Raw genomic sequence first — 13,510 nt, forward strand, 5'->3', positions numbered from 1 at the left:
GAAAACTCATTTCACAGGCACGTCTATTAAGTTCTCTTCCTTCTTTCTGATGGGCTGATTTCTCTGGTTAAGGATCAAAGGCAATACTAATTACTTCATTGACACGTGTGTCAGCCAGTTAGCTGCGTGGCAATAGCTAAATAAAATCTTACAACCAACAGCTCACAACGTGTCCATTAAAAGTGACCACTAAATGGCTAACCACTCTGAGTGTTTGCAATACTCAGTTTATGAACAAATTTGTAGACTAAACAATATTTGAAACTGTCTGCTCAGTGATAAGTATGGCTGACAGAGCACTATCGCTTTGCCTTTTTAAACAGCTTTCCATGTTAACTGCCCTCCTTTCACGTGAAAAAAATGCTGTCAGTTGAAGTTTGCTGTTAATGAGCCATTCTTTCTCCATCATGCTGCTGAACACTCAGTCTCTCCACTTTCTTGGTGTTGCTGGACATGCTGTCTTCTCTTTCCTGGCTCTGGTGCAACCCTGTCTCCGTATTGCTGCAGCTGTTGGGCTTGGGACCTCTTCTCCTGGCAGTGGTTTGGCTGCTGGCACCTCTCTGCACTCCTGGCACCACTATATTTTTTTGGCTGCTTTCTAGGTTCTTACAAGTCTTCCATGAGTCTGCTCTACTCTTTCCTCACATTCTTCTTTATTCTCCTTATGCCTTTACTTATTCTGTCACCCTTTCTTCCTACCCTTTTCCTCTATCCTTCTCCTTAACTTACTTTGTTCTCCTAAGCTTGAAAAACCAATATAAACAACACAGGAATAAAACAACAATACAAGAGAAAGGTGACCCGTGCTGTCCACAGTTCAGAGAGGGCAATGTAAGCACCTAGAGTGCAGTACTGGTAACTGGAATTAAAAGATGGCTCTCATCACTTACCAACTAATTCCAAGCCAGAAAAACAGGGTGGAACAAACACAGGGAGATGACAACTGAATTAATTGCTTGCTCACTAAAAAGGTCATTAATTCATCCTTTAGAAAAGTTTCTTATTGAAATAGGCATGGGCTAACATTAAAAACAGTGAGATATCTAATTGTTCACATTCTAGTATATATCTCATGACTCAGTACAGAAATATGAAAATAATAAAACTTTTTTAAAAATTAGAAAAATATTATTCTGCTTTGCTCTTTTACAAATTGTGTATATTTTCTGCATACCAAATAAAGATTACAGTACTTCAGTATAAGAAATATAGATTTATAATTTCTCTCGGGTTTTTCAGGAAGATTTAACTCCATGGACAACTTACCTACTTGCTGACTGGAAGGCTGTTGACAAGTTTCCCTTCTGAGCACATACCACTGAAATGAAACATGAAGCTAAAAATGAAATAAATTTTTTAGGCCAATTACTAGTACCGGTCTGCAAGATTAAGCCTGAACTGGAATTAGGGCAATTTGTATACAAAAATTACTGGAAAAAGGGAATAATACTTATCTCAAACAGCAACTGTCATGAGAATTTTCTCACTTCTTAATTGTGTTAGTGGAAAGGCATTATTTAAATTGATATGCTTATTATTCTTACAGGTCAACAGACCTACTTCTGTGTGTAAGAGGTCCCCAGAATGACTATAAATGGAAAAAAGCAAGCCTGGAAAAATTAGTTATTCGTTTCATTGAGTTTTTTCCCTTTCTGTCCACAGTTCATTAGCAGCTGCAAAGCCATAAGAAGGCACAGTTCCTCCCTCAAGAAAATGTCATCTGAAATTGCTTAGGGTCAAAGTTGCTCAGAGGTTGACAATAAAGCATTCTAAGACCTGTTTAGTTGTCTCTCAAATGACAAAGCTGGTGAAAAGGCTGGAAGGAATGTCCTGTGAGGAGCAGTTAAGGACTCTGGGTTTGTCTAGTTTGGAGAAACAGAGGCTGGGGTGCAACTTCATTGCTTTCTAGAGCTTCCTGAAGAGGGGAAATGGAGCGGGAGGTGCTGATCTCTCCTCCCTGGGATCCAGTGACAGGACATGTGGGAATGGTTCAAAGCTGCACCAGGGCAGGTTTAGACTGGACATTAGGAAGCATTTATTTGCTGAGAGGGGGTGGTTGATCACTGGAACAGGCTTCTTAGGGAGGTGGTTGATGCCCCAAGCCTGTCAGTGTTTAAGAGGCATTTGGACAATGCCCTTAACAACATGCTTTAACTTTTGGTCAGCCCTGAATTGTTCAGGTAATTGGACTAGATGATGGTTGTATGTCCCTTCCAACTGAAATAGTCCCGTCCTGTCCCGTCCCCTTCCCTTCCCTTCCCTTCCCTTCCCTTCCCTTCCCTTCCCTTCCCTTCCCTTCCCTTCCCTTCCCTTCCCTTCCCTTCCCTTCCCTTCCCTTCCCTTCCCTTCCCTTCCCTTCTCTTCCTAATTACTAGTCAGTCAGTTGCAGGTGTTATGGTAGAAATGCATTTCATTAGGGTTTAAATGCAGAGGAGAAGGTGACTTTATGGTGTGATATGTATGGGCTTTTTCCCAGGTAAGATGTTAAAAAAAAAAAAAAAAAGATATATTCCTTGCCCTACTTATTTCTTAGTGTGTCTTTTAAAACACTTGAAAATGTGCATGTGGTTAGAATTAATTTAAGAGGAAAGCAGACTAATTGTATGATACATTATATCCTTGAAATGTATATTCAGTAAATACATTTTTATATGAAGCTATTCAGTCTGGAAACAGGAAGGCGCTTGCCAGGAAAATGGTCTCACATAGCAGCCAGTAAGTAGTCTAATTTGACTTGATTCAACACAAATATCCTGAAGAGTTAAAAGAAGCTCTTTCAAAGTAGCTAAATGGATTATCCTCTTTTTTGACTAGATGACCTTGACTAAATATCTTAGTACACCTGAGTATACACATGATTTGCAAAGGCAGGGCTATTGAAGAAGGAACCGATTTCATTAAAACACTTTACTGCCTCTTAAAGCAATTCGGGAGGCTCAGCAGTATAAAGTAATGAAAAAATTACTCATTTGGCAAAGAAATGTCTGCGTGAAGTTGAGCACATTACTGTCTTCTGCAGAAAGAATCAGGTAAACTTGCCGTAATCTGGGCCTGGCAGGTCTTTGGGGACAGAACACCTGCTTTGTGACTTTTCTTTGATTTCTTCCAAGACTTTTTTTGTGAAGAAAGAGCTTAACCTGCAAAGAAAAAAAAAAAACCTAAATAATTTCACTGTTTTTAGCGCTTTTTAGTGGGCTTGACTGAATAAGCTCTAAAGTATTGCCTTATTACCCTTTGTCAATCAGTCTTGTAAATATGGGTTTGTGTAATAAATGACCAGGCTTATGAAGTAAGCAACTGGACCAGCTATGATGTTTTATTTCTCTCATACAAAAGGCATTATATAAACAAAATATCAGTGGTGAATATCAGCCTGAAGTTCTCAGGCTTCGTAGCTGCAACTGCTTTGTACAGGATTAATCTGGAGCCCATTAAAGGGAGTGAATGTACTGTGACAGTCCTCAGTGTAGAAGGTATTGCTATGGGTCTCATATACTCAGGCTACAGGAACAGCTCTTGAGAACTAGTACAGCTGGGAGGGAACTAAGGGAAAGTAGAGCAATTCCAGGGCTGGGATTGGAGAGACAGAAGACAGAACTAAATCAAACAAACTTTGCTACGCCCTGGTCTACAGTGTGAACATCTGGACAGTTACTCACTGAGGCATGGTTTCCAGTTCTGAGAAAATGTGTTGACAAGGCTCCTGACAATCTGAATGTTGACAAATGTTCAAAGGGTAGGAAAAATTTTCTGGGACTCATATCAAATTTGATCTACCAACTGGTATTGAATGTGTGCTACTTTTTGCAGAAAAGCTCTTCAGGACATAAATTATGTCAGCTTTTCCTTTTTTATAGCTACTGTTTGTAACCAGTACCATAATCTGTATGCATAATAGTTCTAATTTTGGTTTTCTAATTGTACTTGTTGGTCTTGTTCCTTTTCAGTTGTAGACTACTGTGCTTTGGATAACCAAGGTTGCCAACATGAATGTGTTAACACTGAGGAGTCCTATTACTGTAGATGCCACCCAGGGTTCATTTTAAATCCAGACAAAAGAACTTGCAGAAGTAAGTTGTGATAAGTATTAATTATGAACAGTTTGTACTTTTGTCTTCCAGTTCTCAGCGATAATACTCCCACTGGTCCCGGGAACGCTGAATAATGCATCAGGTATAGAAAATGTTGGCGTGCCCTCAAACCAAAGGCCATGAAAACAATGAAAGTAGTTTTGGGAGGTAGTATGTTTTCTGGGGAGAGGAGGTAGGGGTAGGGGTCCCTTCTATGAACAGGAATCTTCTAACATGAGACCAGGCTCCTTTTTCAATAGTAAAACCAAGAGTTTTGTGTTGCATAGTCTCTTTGATTATCCAGATTTTTCAGTTAGAGTGTCATCTCCCTGGCTAAGTAAGCAAACAGGTCTGTACAAGACAATTTATAATCAGCTTGTAAGACAAGCTAAAATTAAATAGAGTGAGTAGTTCCGCAATGAGATGAAACTTTGCAGCCTATTTTCTTATGGATTTTTCTCAATAGTGAGTTCTTTGATACTGTGTGCTCTGGAAAGATCAGTATCTTCTACCAAGCTTCCATGTTTCCACCAGGTTATAATAACTTCATAGCTTTGCTTGTTTGGTTTTTGTCAAATTTGATTGTTACTGGGCTAACAAGCTCAGAAATAACCAGAGTTGAGAGCAGATATAAAGTGGAGGGGGACTGAGAGACCAGAAAGGACTCTTGCCAAGGCTTCCTTTACTTGTGAAAACAAACTAAAAACTCCACAGTGCTTAATGTCATCACTCACTTTCAGGAAATGTGAAAGGAAAATCTTAATGTACATTCCTAGTTACCTTTCTTCAAAAATACAGATCTTGATAAAGAAATGTTACTATTGTGTCTGTAAGCAGACAAACTCCGTTGGTTTTAGGTGAGTGGAACTGCTGGTACTGGTGGTGAATTTAGCCTGTATTATCAAATAATGTGTACAAACATTATTTCTCAAAAAATGCATCAATATAGCACTGCAGTTCTGTGCTTTGTACAGCCTTGGGGGCATTTCAGTCTTTATGATGAGAAACTATGTTAACCTATAGACTGTATTGTGTATTATGCTTGGTATCTATTTCACTTAATTTTAACATTTAGAAAGAAAGCATCCAACCCTGGCTGTACATCTGACCTTATGATCAAGGGAAAGAGACACATAATTCTAGAAGGTGATTGCTCACAGCTTTGACACAAATTTATGGAAGTGTCTGTATTTTCCTTGACTTGACTATGCAGGGAGCCTGAATGACTTGCCAGATTAGACACCTAATTTTTAGATGGTCATAGTCAGGGTAGATTAATTTCCTGCCTCCCCAAAGGCCAGAGTACAGTTCGTACTGGTTCACGTTTTTTGTAGCTTGTATGAACTCATCCATTTGTCAAGTATCCACCAGCTAAGGCCTGACTAAATTCTCTTATTCTTTTATGTATACGCCTACATACATATATTTTTGAAATCTTACTATAGTGTGATTTCCACTGCCCAAGCAAAACTTCTTGTTAATTCCTTCATTTGAAGAATGTGGATTTTAAGCAGTGTTTTCAGTTTGAACTGAACAAAGATCCTAAAACTGCATAAACATTTTATATGACTTAAGTGGATTTAGCTTATGGTCTAACTGTACGAATCATTTTAACCTGTTTAAATTGATGATCCAGAGTGCTGGAAGCTGAGAGAGTGTTCTGGGAAAGTAGTATTCAGACTTGTCCTGTCTCTTTCCTCTGACGTAGGTATCTATTTCTTGAGACAGCACATTGGGCTATATAGACTGTCGGTCTGACATGCACTGCTGTCTTTATGTTGGAAACGTGAAAGCTTTCAAATGCTGGTTGGACAGGATCTCTGGAGGTCATCTGCTCTATCCTCCTTTTCAAAGTGGAACTGCCACAAGCTGTGGATTGGGTCAGTTATGGTTTTGTCTAGCTGAGTCTCAAAAAGCTTCAATGGAGAGTCCACAGCATTTCTGGGCAACCTGTTCCACTGCTGTACTATCCTGTTCCACTATGCTGTACTCTAGAGAAAAATTTTTCTCGTGTCCAACCTGGATCACCCAAACCACAGGTGGTGACCATTGTTCCTTGTTATATCATCTGGCACAACCAAAAGGGTTTAGCTCCATCACCTTTGTAATGACCTACAGGAAGTAATTGTAGGCTGCAACTAGACACCTTCCTCTTCACCAAGCTGAATAAGCCTAGATCCCTCAAGCTCTCCACATACATCATGCGGACTATGTCCCAGCAATTTTCATAGGTCTCTGTTGAGCCCTCTTCAGTTCATTCCCCTTAACTGGGGGGAGAAGAGGAGAGATTGTTCCAGAACTGGACCGAGTAAGTCAAGTCCAACCTCACCATGATTCTATGATAAGTACAACCTCACCAGTGCTGAGTAGTGGGGAATAGTAGTAAGTTCTGCTTGCTGCACTTCACCAGTGTAGCCTGGTATGAGGTTTGCTTTATTTGTAGTGAGAGCACACTGTTGGCTCAGATTAAAGCTCACACTCTGTTTAAAACATAAGGCACTTTCACAGAATCACAGAATTATCAGAGTTGGAAGGGACCTCTAGAGAACATCTAGTCCAACTCCCCTGCTAAAGCAGGATTGCCTAGAGCACATTACTCAGGACTGCATCCAGGCGGGTCTGGAAAATCTCCAGGGAAGGGGATTCCACAACCTCCCTGGGCAGCCTGTTCCAGTGCTCTGTCACCCTCACTGTAAAGAAGTTTTTCGGTGTATTTGAATGGAACTTCCTGTGTTCTAACTTGTGCCCATTGCCCCTTGTCCTGTTACTTGGAACCATTGAAAAGAGCCTGGCTCCATCCTCCTTCAACCCACCCTTTAGATACTTGTACACCATAATAAGGTCTCCCCTCAGCCTTCTCTTCTCCAGGCTAAAGAGTCCCAGCTCTCTCAGCCTTTCCTCATAAGGCAGATGCTCCAAGCCCTTAATCGTCTTAGTTGCCCTTCGCTGGACTCGCTCCAGCAGTTCCCTGTCCCTCTTGAACTGGGGAGCCCAAAACTGGACACAGTATTCCAGTTGTGGCCTCACCAGTGCAGAGTAGAGGGGGAGAATGACCTCCCTCGACCTACTGGCCACACTCTTCCCTATGCAGCCCAGGATTCCATTGGCCTTTTTGGCGACAAGGGCACATTGCTGGGCCATGGATAATTTACTGTCTACCACAACTCCCAGATCCTTCTCCTCCGAGCTACTTCCCAGCAGGTCCGCCCCTAACCTCCCAGCACAGCTGCTACTCAGCCAGTGTCAGGGTCCCGAGGGAACCAACAGGCTTTATCAGCCCCGTACAGCCCCCCTGGGGCTTCTCACTCCTGCCCGTGGCCCAGGTTCCTTATTTCAGCTCTGCCTGGAGCCTTCAAGTCCCTGCCCCACCAATGCTATAGAAGTGGTGGTCTCCAGCTGGGCCTAGCAGTAGCCCTTGTTGATCCAGACCCTGACCTGCAGACTGACTTCCCACCTTGACCATGGCCTTGCCCTGCCACTGTGGACCTACCCAGCAACCACTGGCCTGTGTCAGACCCTGGCTGCCCTCACCAGGGGTGGCCTTACCCCATCCTTACATGCACGATGGCTTCTTGGCTTGACCTCAGAGCCTCAGCAGCATGTACTTCACTGATGATCTGGACTCCTGGTGAAACCTGGCTACCATTTCCAGGCCTGCCCTGCTCACCTTGCTTGGGTACTGCAGGGCAAGGTCCCTACTCTGCTCAGCTGTATTATCACCCTTGGTTCCTGGCTCTCCTTCCCCTAGGGAGCAGCTGGCCTGTGCTGCTCCCTGACAGCTGGTCAAACCATGGGGTGTTTCCCACCCAGGTGCAGAACTTTGCAATTCTTGCTGAACTTCATAAGACATCTTCTGGTTCGGTCGTCAAGTTTGTAAAGGTTCCTCTGTATTGAAGTTCTGCCATTTGCTTTCCGTTATTGTCCCTAATTTAGTGTCACCAGCAGATTTGGTAAGGGTACACTTTGTGTCATCATCTATGTCACTGATGAAGATACTTAGCAATGTGGCCCCCAGTACTGTCCCGTGTGGTACTCTGGTCATTATCATCAACCAGCCAGACAGTAAGCCATTGGTCACTATCCTTTGAGCCTGGTGGCCTGGCAAATTTTCACCTCACCTAACAGTTCTTTCTTCCAGCCTATATTTCTTCAGCTTCCAAATGACAATACTGTGGGAGGCAGCATCAAGAGCTTTACTAGTGCCAATGTGTATTGCATCCACTGATCTTCCCTTGCCCACAGACAGTCATTTCATCATTGGAGATGAATGTGTTGATCAGGCATGGTTTCCCTTGGTAAATCCATGTTGACTATTTCCTATAATCTTTTTGTTCTTCATATATTTGGAAATTGATTCTAAGAGGATGCGCCCCATGATCCTGGGACCAAAATGATGCAGATTGGTTTATAGTTCCCTGGGTCTTTCTTCTTATGTTTTTTTAAAGATTAGTGTAATGTCAGCCTTTTTCAGTTATCAGGGACATCTCTTGCTCCCTGTGAATTTTCATACATGATAGACAGTGGTGTCACATCACCTAGTTCTTTCAGCACCCGTAGGCTAATACCAGTGATCCCATACCAGCCACATGGGTATGTGTATATCCAGTTTCTCTAAGTAGTCACTAACCAGTGTTGCTAGCCTCTCCTCTCTCCTTCCCAAACTGTGCTGGTACACACAGAAATCTGGGAGCAGGCTTTTTCTGTGAGAACCAGGAATAACAAGGGCATTATTTTTTCTGTATTGTTTATTACTAGGTTGTTCCCCTAGCCAACAGACCTACCTTTTCTGTGACTTTCTTTTTGCTACCAGCTATTTGTAGAATCCCTTTTTATTACCCTTAGTGCACCTCAGTAGTCATAGGTCCAGCTGGGCTTTGATTTTGTCCCAAAGTACCTAAACAATGCTTTTATACTCGTCTTTTTTTCTTGGTCCTTCTTTCTCCCTCTACTATTTTCCTTCTGGTTTAGTTCACTGAGAAGCTCTTTGATCATCTAAGCAGATTTTCCAGTACGATGGGATCATTTGTTCCTGAGCCCTTAGGAAGTTTTCTTTAAAAATCATTGAGCTCTCCTGGGCATCCTTTCTCTTCTTGGCTCTTTCCCAGGGGATTCTTCCTAGCAGTTCCCTGAATAAGCTGAAATCTGCGCTTGTAAAATACGGAGTCTGAATTCTGCTGCTTCCTCTTGCAGGATTCTGGATTGTGAACTCAGTCATCTCATGGTCACAGCAGCAAGTCAAGAAGAACATCACCCCTCAAGAATTTGTGTTAGGGAGTTGTCACCAAGTCTGTGCAGAAACTCCTGCCTTGCCTGCACAATGCTGTCTTATCCTCTCAGTGGGTGTTTCGTTGGTTGAAATTTCCAATATGAACAAAAGCCTATGAGTTGGAGATTTCTGCTGTCTGTTTATAGAAAGCCTTATTCACTACATCAGATGGGGTAACAGACTCCACCACCACATTCCCATTGTCATTTCCCCTCTGATGTTGATCACTCACGTCTATGGTTTCATGTTGGATCTCTGTGGGATGGAGGAGATCCTTAACATGTAGCTCAAAAATACACTGCTCTGCAAGGGAGTGCAAGCTGGGATCCAAGTGTGGCTACAAGGCAAGCAGGGTCAGTAATCTCTCTGACAAGGCCTTTGGTCCCACAACCCAAAAAAGAACAAAACAGGTCCTGTGACGGTAATCAGGCTCAGCCAACTATCCAGTGATCACTAGACAAGTCCATAGTGTCAAGAGAGGTCTAAGGTCAATTCAGGAAACCAAGTCAGCCGGTCTGCAGCTCAGGATCAGCAAAATGCAAGGCCAGGCACAGGCGTACCTGTAACAGCTCAGGCAAGAACCAAGGGTGAGAGCCTGACATTAAAGGCAGCTCCCAAGCCAAGGGGCAGCGGCCACAGGCAAGGCTTCTCACAGCTCTGTGCATCTCCTCCATCTTAACTGGATTCTGTTTTGTTTTAAATGCTTTAAATTAGTTTAAAATTAAGGGAGAAAATTCCATCAGGTTGCAATTAGGGAAAAATCAAAGTGACTGGAAATGGTAGGTCATAGACTTTGATTCAGAAGGAGTAGTCAGGAGGCAATAAGCAAATACCATGTCATATCATTCGCTTTCAACACGCATGTCCTGAATCTAAGCATCAGTAAAACTTACTAAGCCACTTTTCCTTACATTTGATATCTCCTGAGCCTTGCTAATAAAATAAAGCATGAATGAAAGAACCGAGTAGCTCTTCATGCTGTGAAAGTCAAGACAGCGTGAGCGCTCTTTAGATCAGAAGTGTCCCCTAGCTCTCATATGTTATGAATCACGCTGCCTTTGAGTCAACATGAAGAAACAAACTTCAGATCACTGATTTAAAATGTTTGTAAATTTAAAACCTTTAACATAAATTTCTACATATTTGGCTTACATACTGAATCTCCGGGATGATTGCCAACTCGCCAAGCCTCACACCCACGCCAGACCTGAGCTCTGCATCAGCAAGCAGGCCTGGGCCTGGGGCGCCAGCTCCCAACATCTCGTGATTATCTCAGAATCCTAGCTTTTCTTTCAAAAATAGAAAGTAAGATTTCATGCTCATGGCTACAGAGAAAAGCTTGAAAATGTAAATGTTATCAGTGTGGTCATGCATATCTGACAAATGTTTTCTCTGGGAATTACTCCAAACTTCTCAGAAGAAAATACAAGGAACACAGTTTATGAGAGCAACCCCGCCAACACTAGCAGAGTGCTCTATGTGTGGCAGGAAGAGGAGAGCAGCAAATTCAGATAATCAGTGAGGCAGGTAGAAGTAATTCCTAGCTACTAAGTTAACTATTGAGGGGACTTTTGCCACTCTTACTGCTCCCCTCAGGAGGACAGATGGTAGTTTCTGCTTGTACTTAGGGGTGCTGAGCCTCAACTGTTCTTCTGTTGGGAAGACTCAGGTTTGAGTTGTGGGTAGATTCACATAAGCTGTAGCTGGTAGAGGCTTTCTGTTAGCATCCTTAATCTGGACTGTGTTAATGAAGTCCTGTGAAATGTGTTTTTAGTGTTCCAAACATAATAGCCTCAAGACTCCAACAAAGATAATAATACATATTACATATTTTTCAACTCTTGTGGTCATCTTCAGAATCAGTTACACAGGAAAAGTCTGTGCTGCGCACTTCAGTTAGCAAAGATTTGAGCAGATAAATGCAACCCAGCACTGAGTAGGTCCAGAAGATGTACAGCTACATTCTTCTGGTGCACACACGTGGCTTTATGGTTTCTGTCTATTTAGTGCACTCTTGAACCATATTTTCTAATTATTTTTTTAGTAAACAGGTAAGATATACCTGTGTTGCGTATATATGTATGTGCATATGCTGTCATAAAAACCTTTGGTAAATGAAATGTTCTATAAATATATGAAGTGGAGTTTGTGACTGATAAAATACTCCTCTCAGGTTTTCTTACAAAGTCACATTCCACTTTGTTTGTCCTGAAAATATAGTTGGTCAATATATATGTGAAAGGCTCAATTGCGTTAGCCCATCATGCATACAAGGAAAGAACAGTTCCGGCCTCAGGAAGCCAATTACTTCTGGGAATAATAATTAACCTCTGAATGTCATTTCTCAGCTTGTGTAATGAGGTGTTCAAAAGTGCCTGAATGTCTTTAAAAATGTGACTTAGTAGATTTGTGACTTGTTTATTTTTAACAGTGCTGAGGAGTTAAGACCATTCTTCCATTAGTGTAAATTAATTAACTCCACTGATACAAAACTAAGTGATGGTCAGACACTGCATCTAAGTGAATGTCAGGTTCTTTGATTTCATCAATAGTGGTAAATGCTGTGGGGTAAATATCCCATTGCTTACTGCACATTACTTGCCTTTTTAGGGTACTTTATACACAAGTACTAGCTGTTTCTAGAATTTGCTCATCTTCCCTTTCATGAGCATTTTACGTGGAAGAACTATGTAGCAAACACCCAGAGCTGTTAAAACCCCAATGCTCCTGATGACCTGATTGTCCTGCTTTGATCTAATAAACAGCATTCAAAAGCGTGTTTGTGTATTTATTACAGATTATATCTAACTTGCTCTGAGTAAAATAAAGAGGCAAATTTGATGAGGCAATGTATAGCATCTAGACGCTAAATGTTAAGAAATATTTAAGATTCTAACTTCCCTACTGCGTGTTGAACATGTGTTTTCGAAGCATTCATTGAAGTAGACATACCAGGTATACCTAAGTATAGCAGATATTTGGAAAAAAGGAACATTTTATTTTCATAATTTGAAACAATATGGTAAAAAGTCAGAATGGTGCCTAGGGAAAAAAAAATGTTAAAGAAAAGAAAACAAAGTAACTGTTTTTTACCTAGCTTATTTCTGAGGAATTATATTCTTCACTGACACAATTTTTTTCCCATATAGGACCAGACTATTGTGCTCTTCAAGACCACGGCTGTGAACAGGAATGTGTTAATACAGATGATTCCTACTTTTGTCAATGCCAAGAAGGGTTTAGACTTAATCCAGATAAGAAAACATGCAAAAGTGAGTAATCCTTTGGACATAATAAAGTTCATCTGCTATTATTTCTTAAACCTGCTGTGAATGGTTTCCTTTCTGAAAGGATGAAAGTTTTCTCTATAATTAAGGTTGAAACAAATGTTTCTTTATACACTTGAATTTTAACTGAGCCCGTCATGCTGGGAAATGCTGTTTGCTGTTTTGTAGGCTAGATTGTATATTAGACATTTACTGAAGAGATTTATGGAAACCTGAGGAGTAATACAGGAACCAGTGTGGCTCAACAACAATAAGTTCATTGCTTATTTGAAATTTTCTGACTTTGTCTTGTAATGTCATAAACAGCTTTAAAAAAAAAAAAAAAATTGTTTTTCCCAGTTCATTTAGCCAAGGACAGATGTATTTCATTAGCTTAGGAAATATTGGACAGGTAATGTAATTATTAAAATCAACTTAAAATCACACATGTAACCCCACAGTTCCCTAAAAAAATTGTAAAAACAGTCTCGGCAATGTCAGGTTTCTAAACCAATCACACATACTATTTACTTGAAAAAGACTGGTGTTACAGCTCTTCTTGAGTGGGGGCCTGGAATCACAGCAAATTTTCAATGTAATGTCGTTAAAGTTTAAGAACAACATATTCAACAAAATGAACTAACCTGATCTGGTGACTCAGTTCTTGGTGGGGAGAATGGTACTGCTGATGTTTTATGAATAGGAAGCTTGCCTGGAACAACATAATTATATTTCTAGATGCTTATAAAATTTATCTGGTTTTGGAACTGTATTTTCTTTCAGTCTTAAAGATATGTTCTCATGAAGCATCTTTGTCGACACATTACCATTTTTACATCAATCTGTGCTATTCTGGTTTTTATTATCTATATGGTATTTTAATACATTGAGGGTTTTATAGATTGGAT

General features: G+C 41.0%; 1 protein-coding gene across 1 annotated transcript in view; it reads left to right on the forward strand.

The window, feature by feature from the left end:
- The window catches only part of MATN2 (matrilin 2), a gene marked incomplete at its 5' end in the record, with an annotated part of 69,445 nt that overhangs the window by 26,729 nt on the left and 29,206 nt on the right, over positions 1 to 13,510 (forward strand). The window contains 2 exons of the mRNA XM_082479494.1: positions 3,948 to 4,070; positions 12,486 to 12,608. Of these exons, the coding sequence (XP_082335620.1) occupies positions 3,948 to 4,070; positions 12,486 to 12,608 (246 nt within the window). The remainder of the gene's footprint in view (positions 1 to 3,947; positions 4,071 to 12,485; positions 12,609 to 13,510) is intronic.

Source organism: Vanellus vanellus (genome assembly GCF_965231255.1).
Source record: "Vanellus vanellus genome assembly, chromosome: 2".
NCBI lineage: Eukaryota > Metazoa > Chordata > Aves > Charadriiformes > Charadriidae > Vanellus > Vanellus vanellus.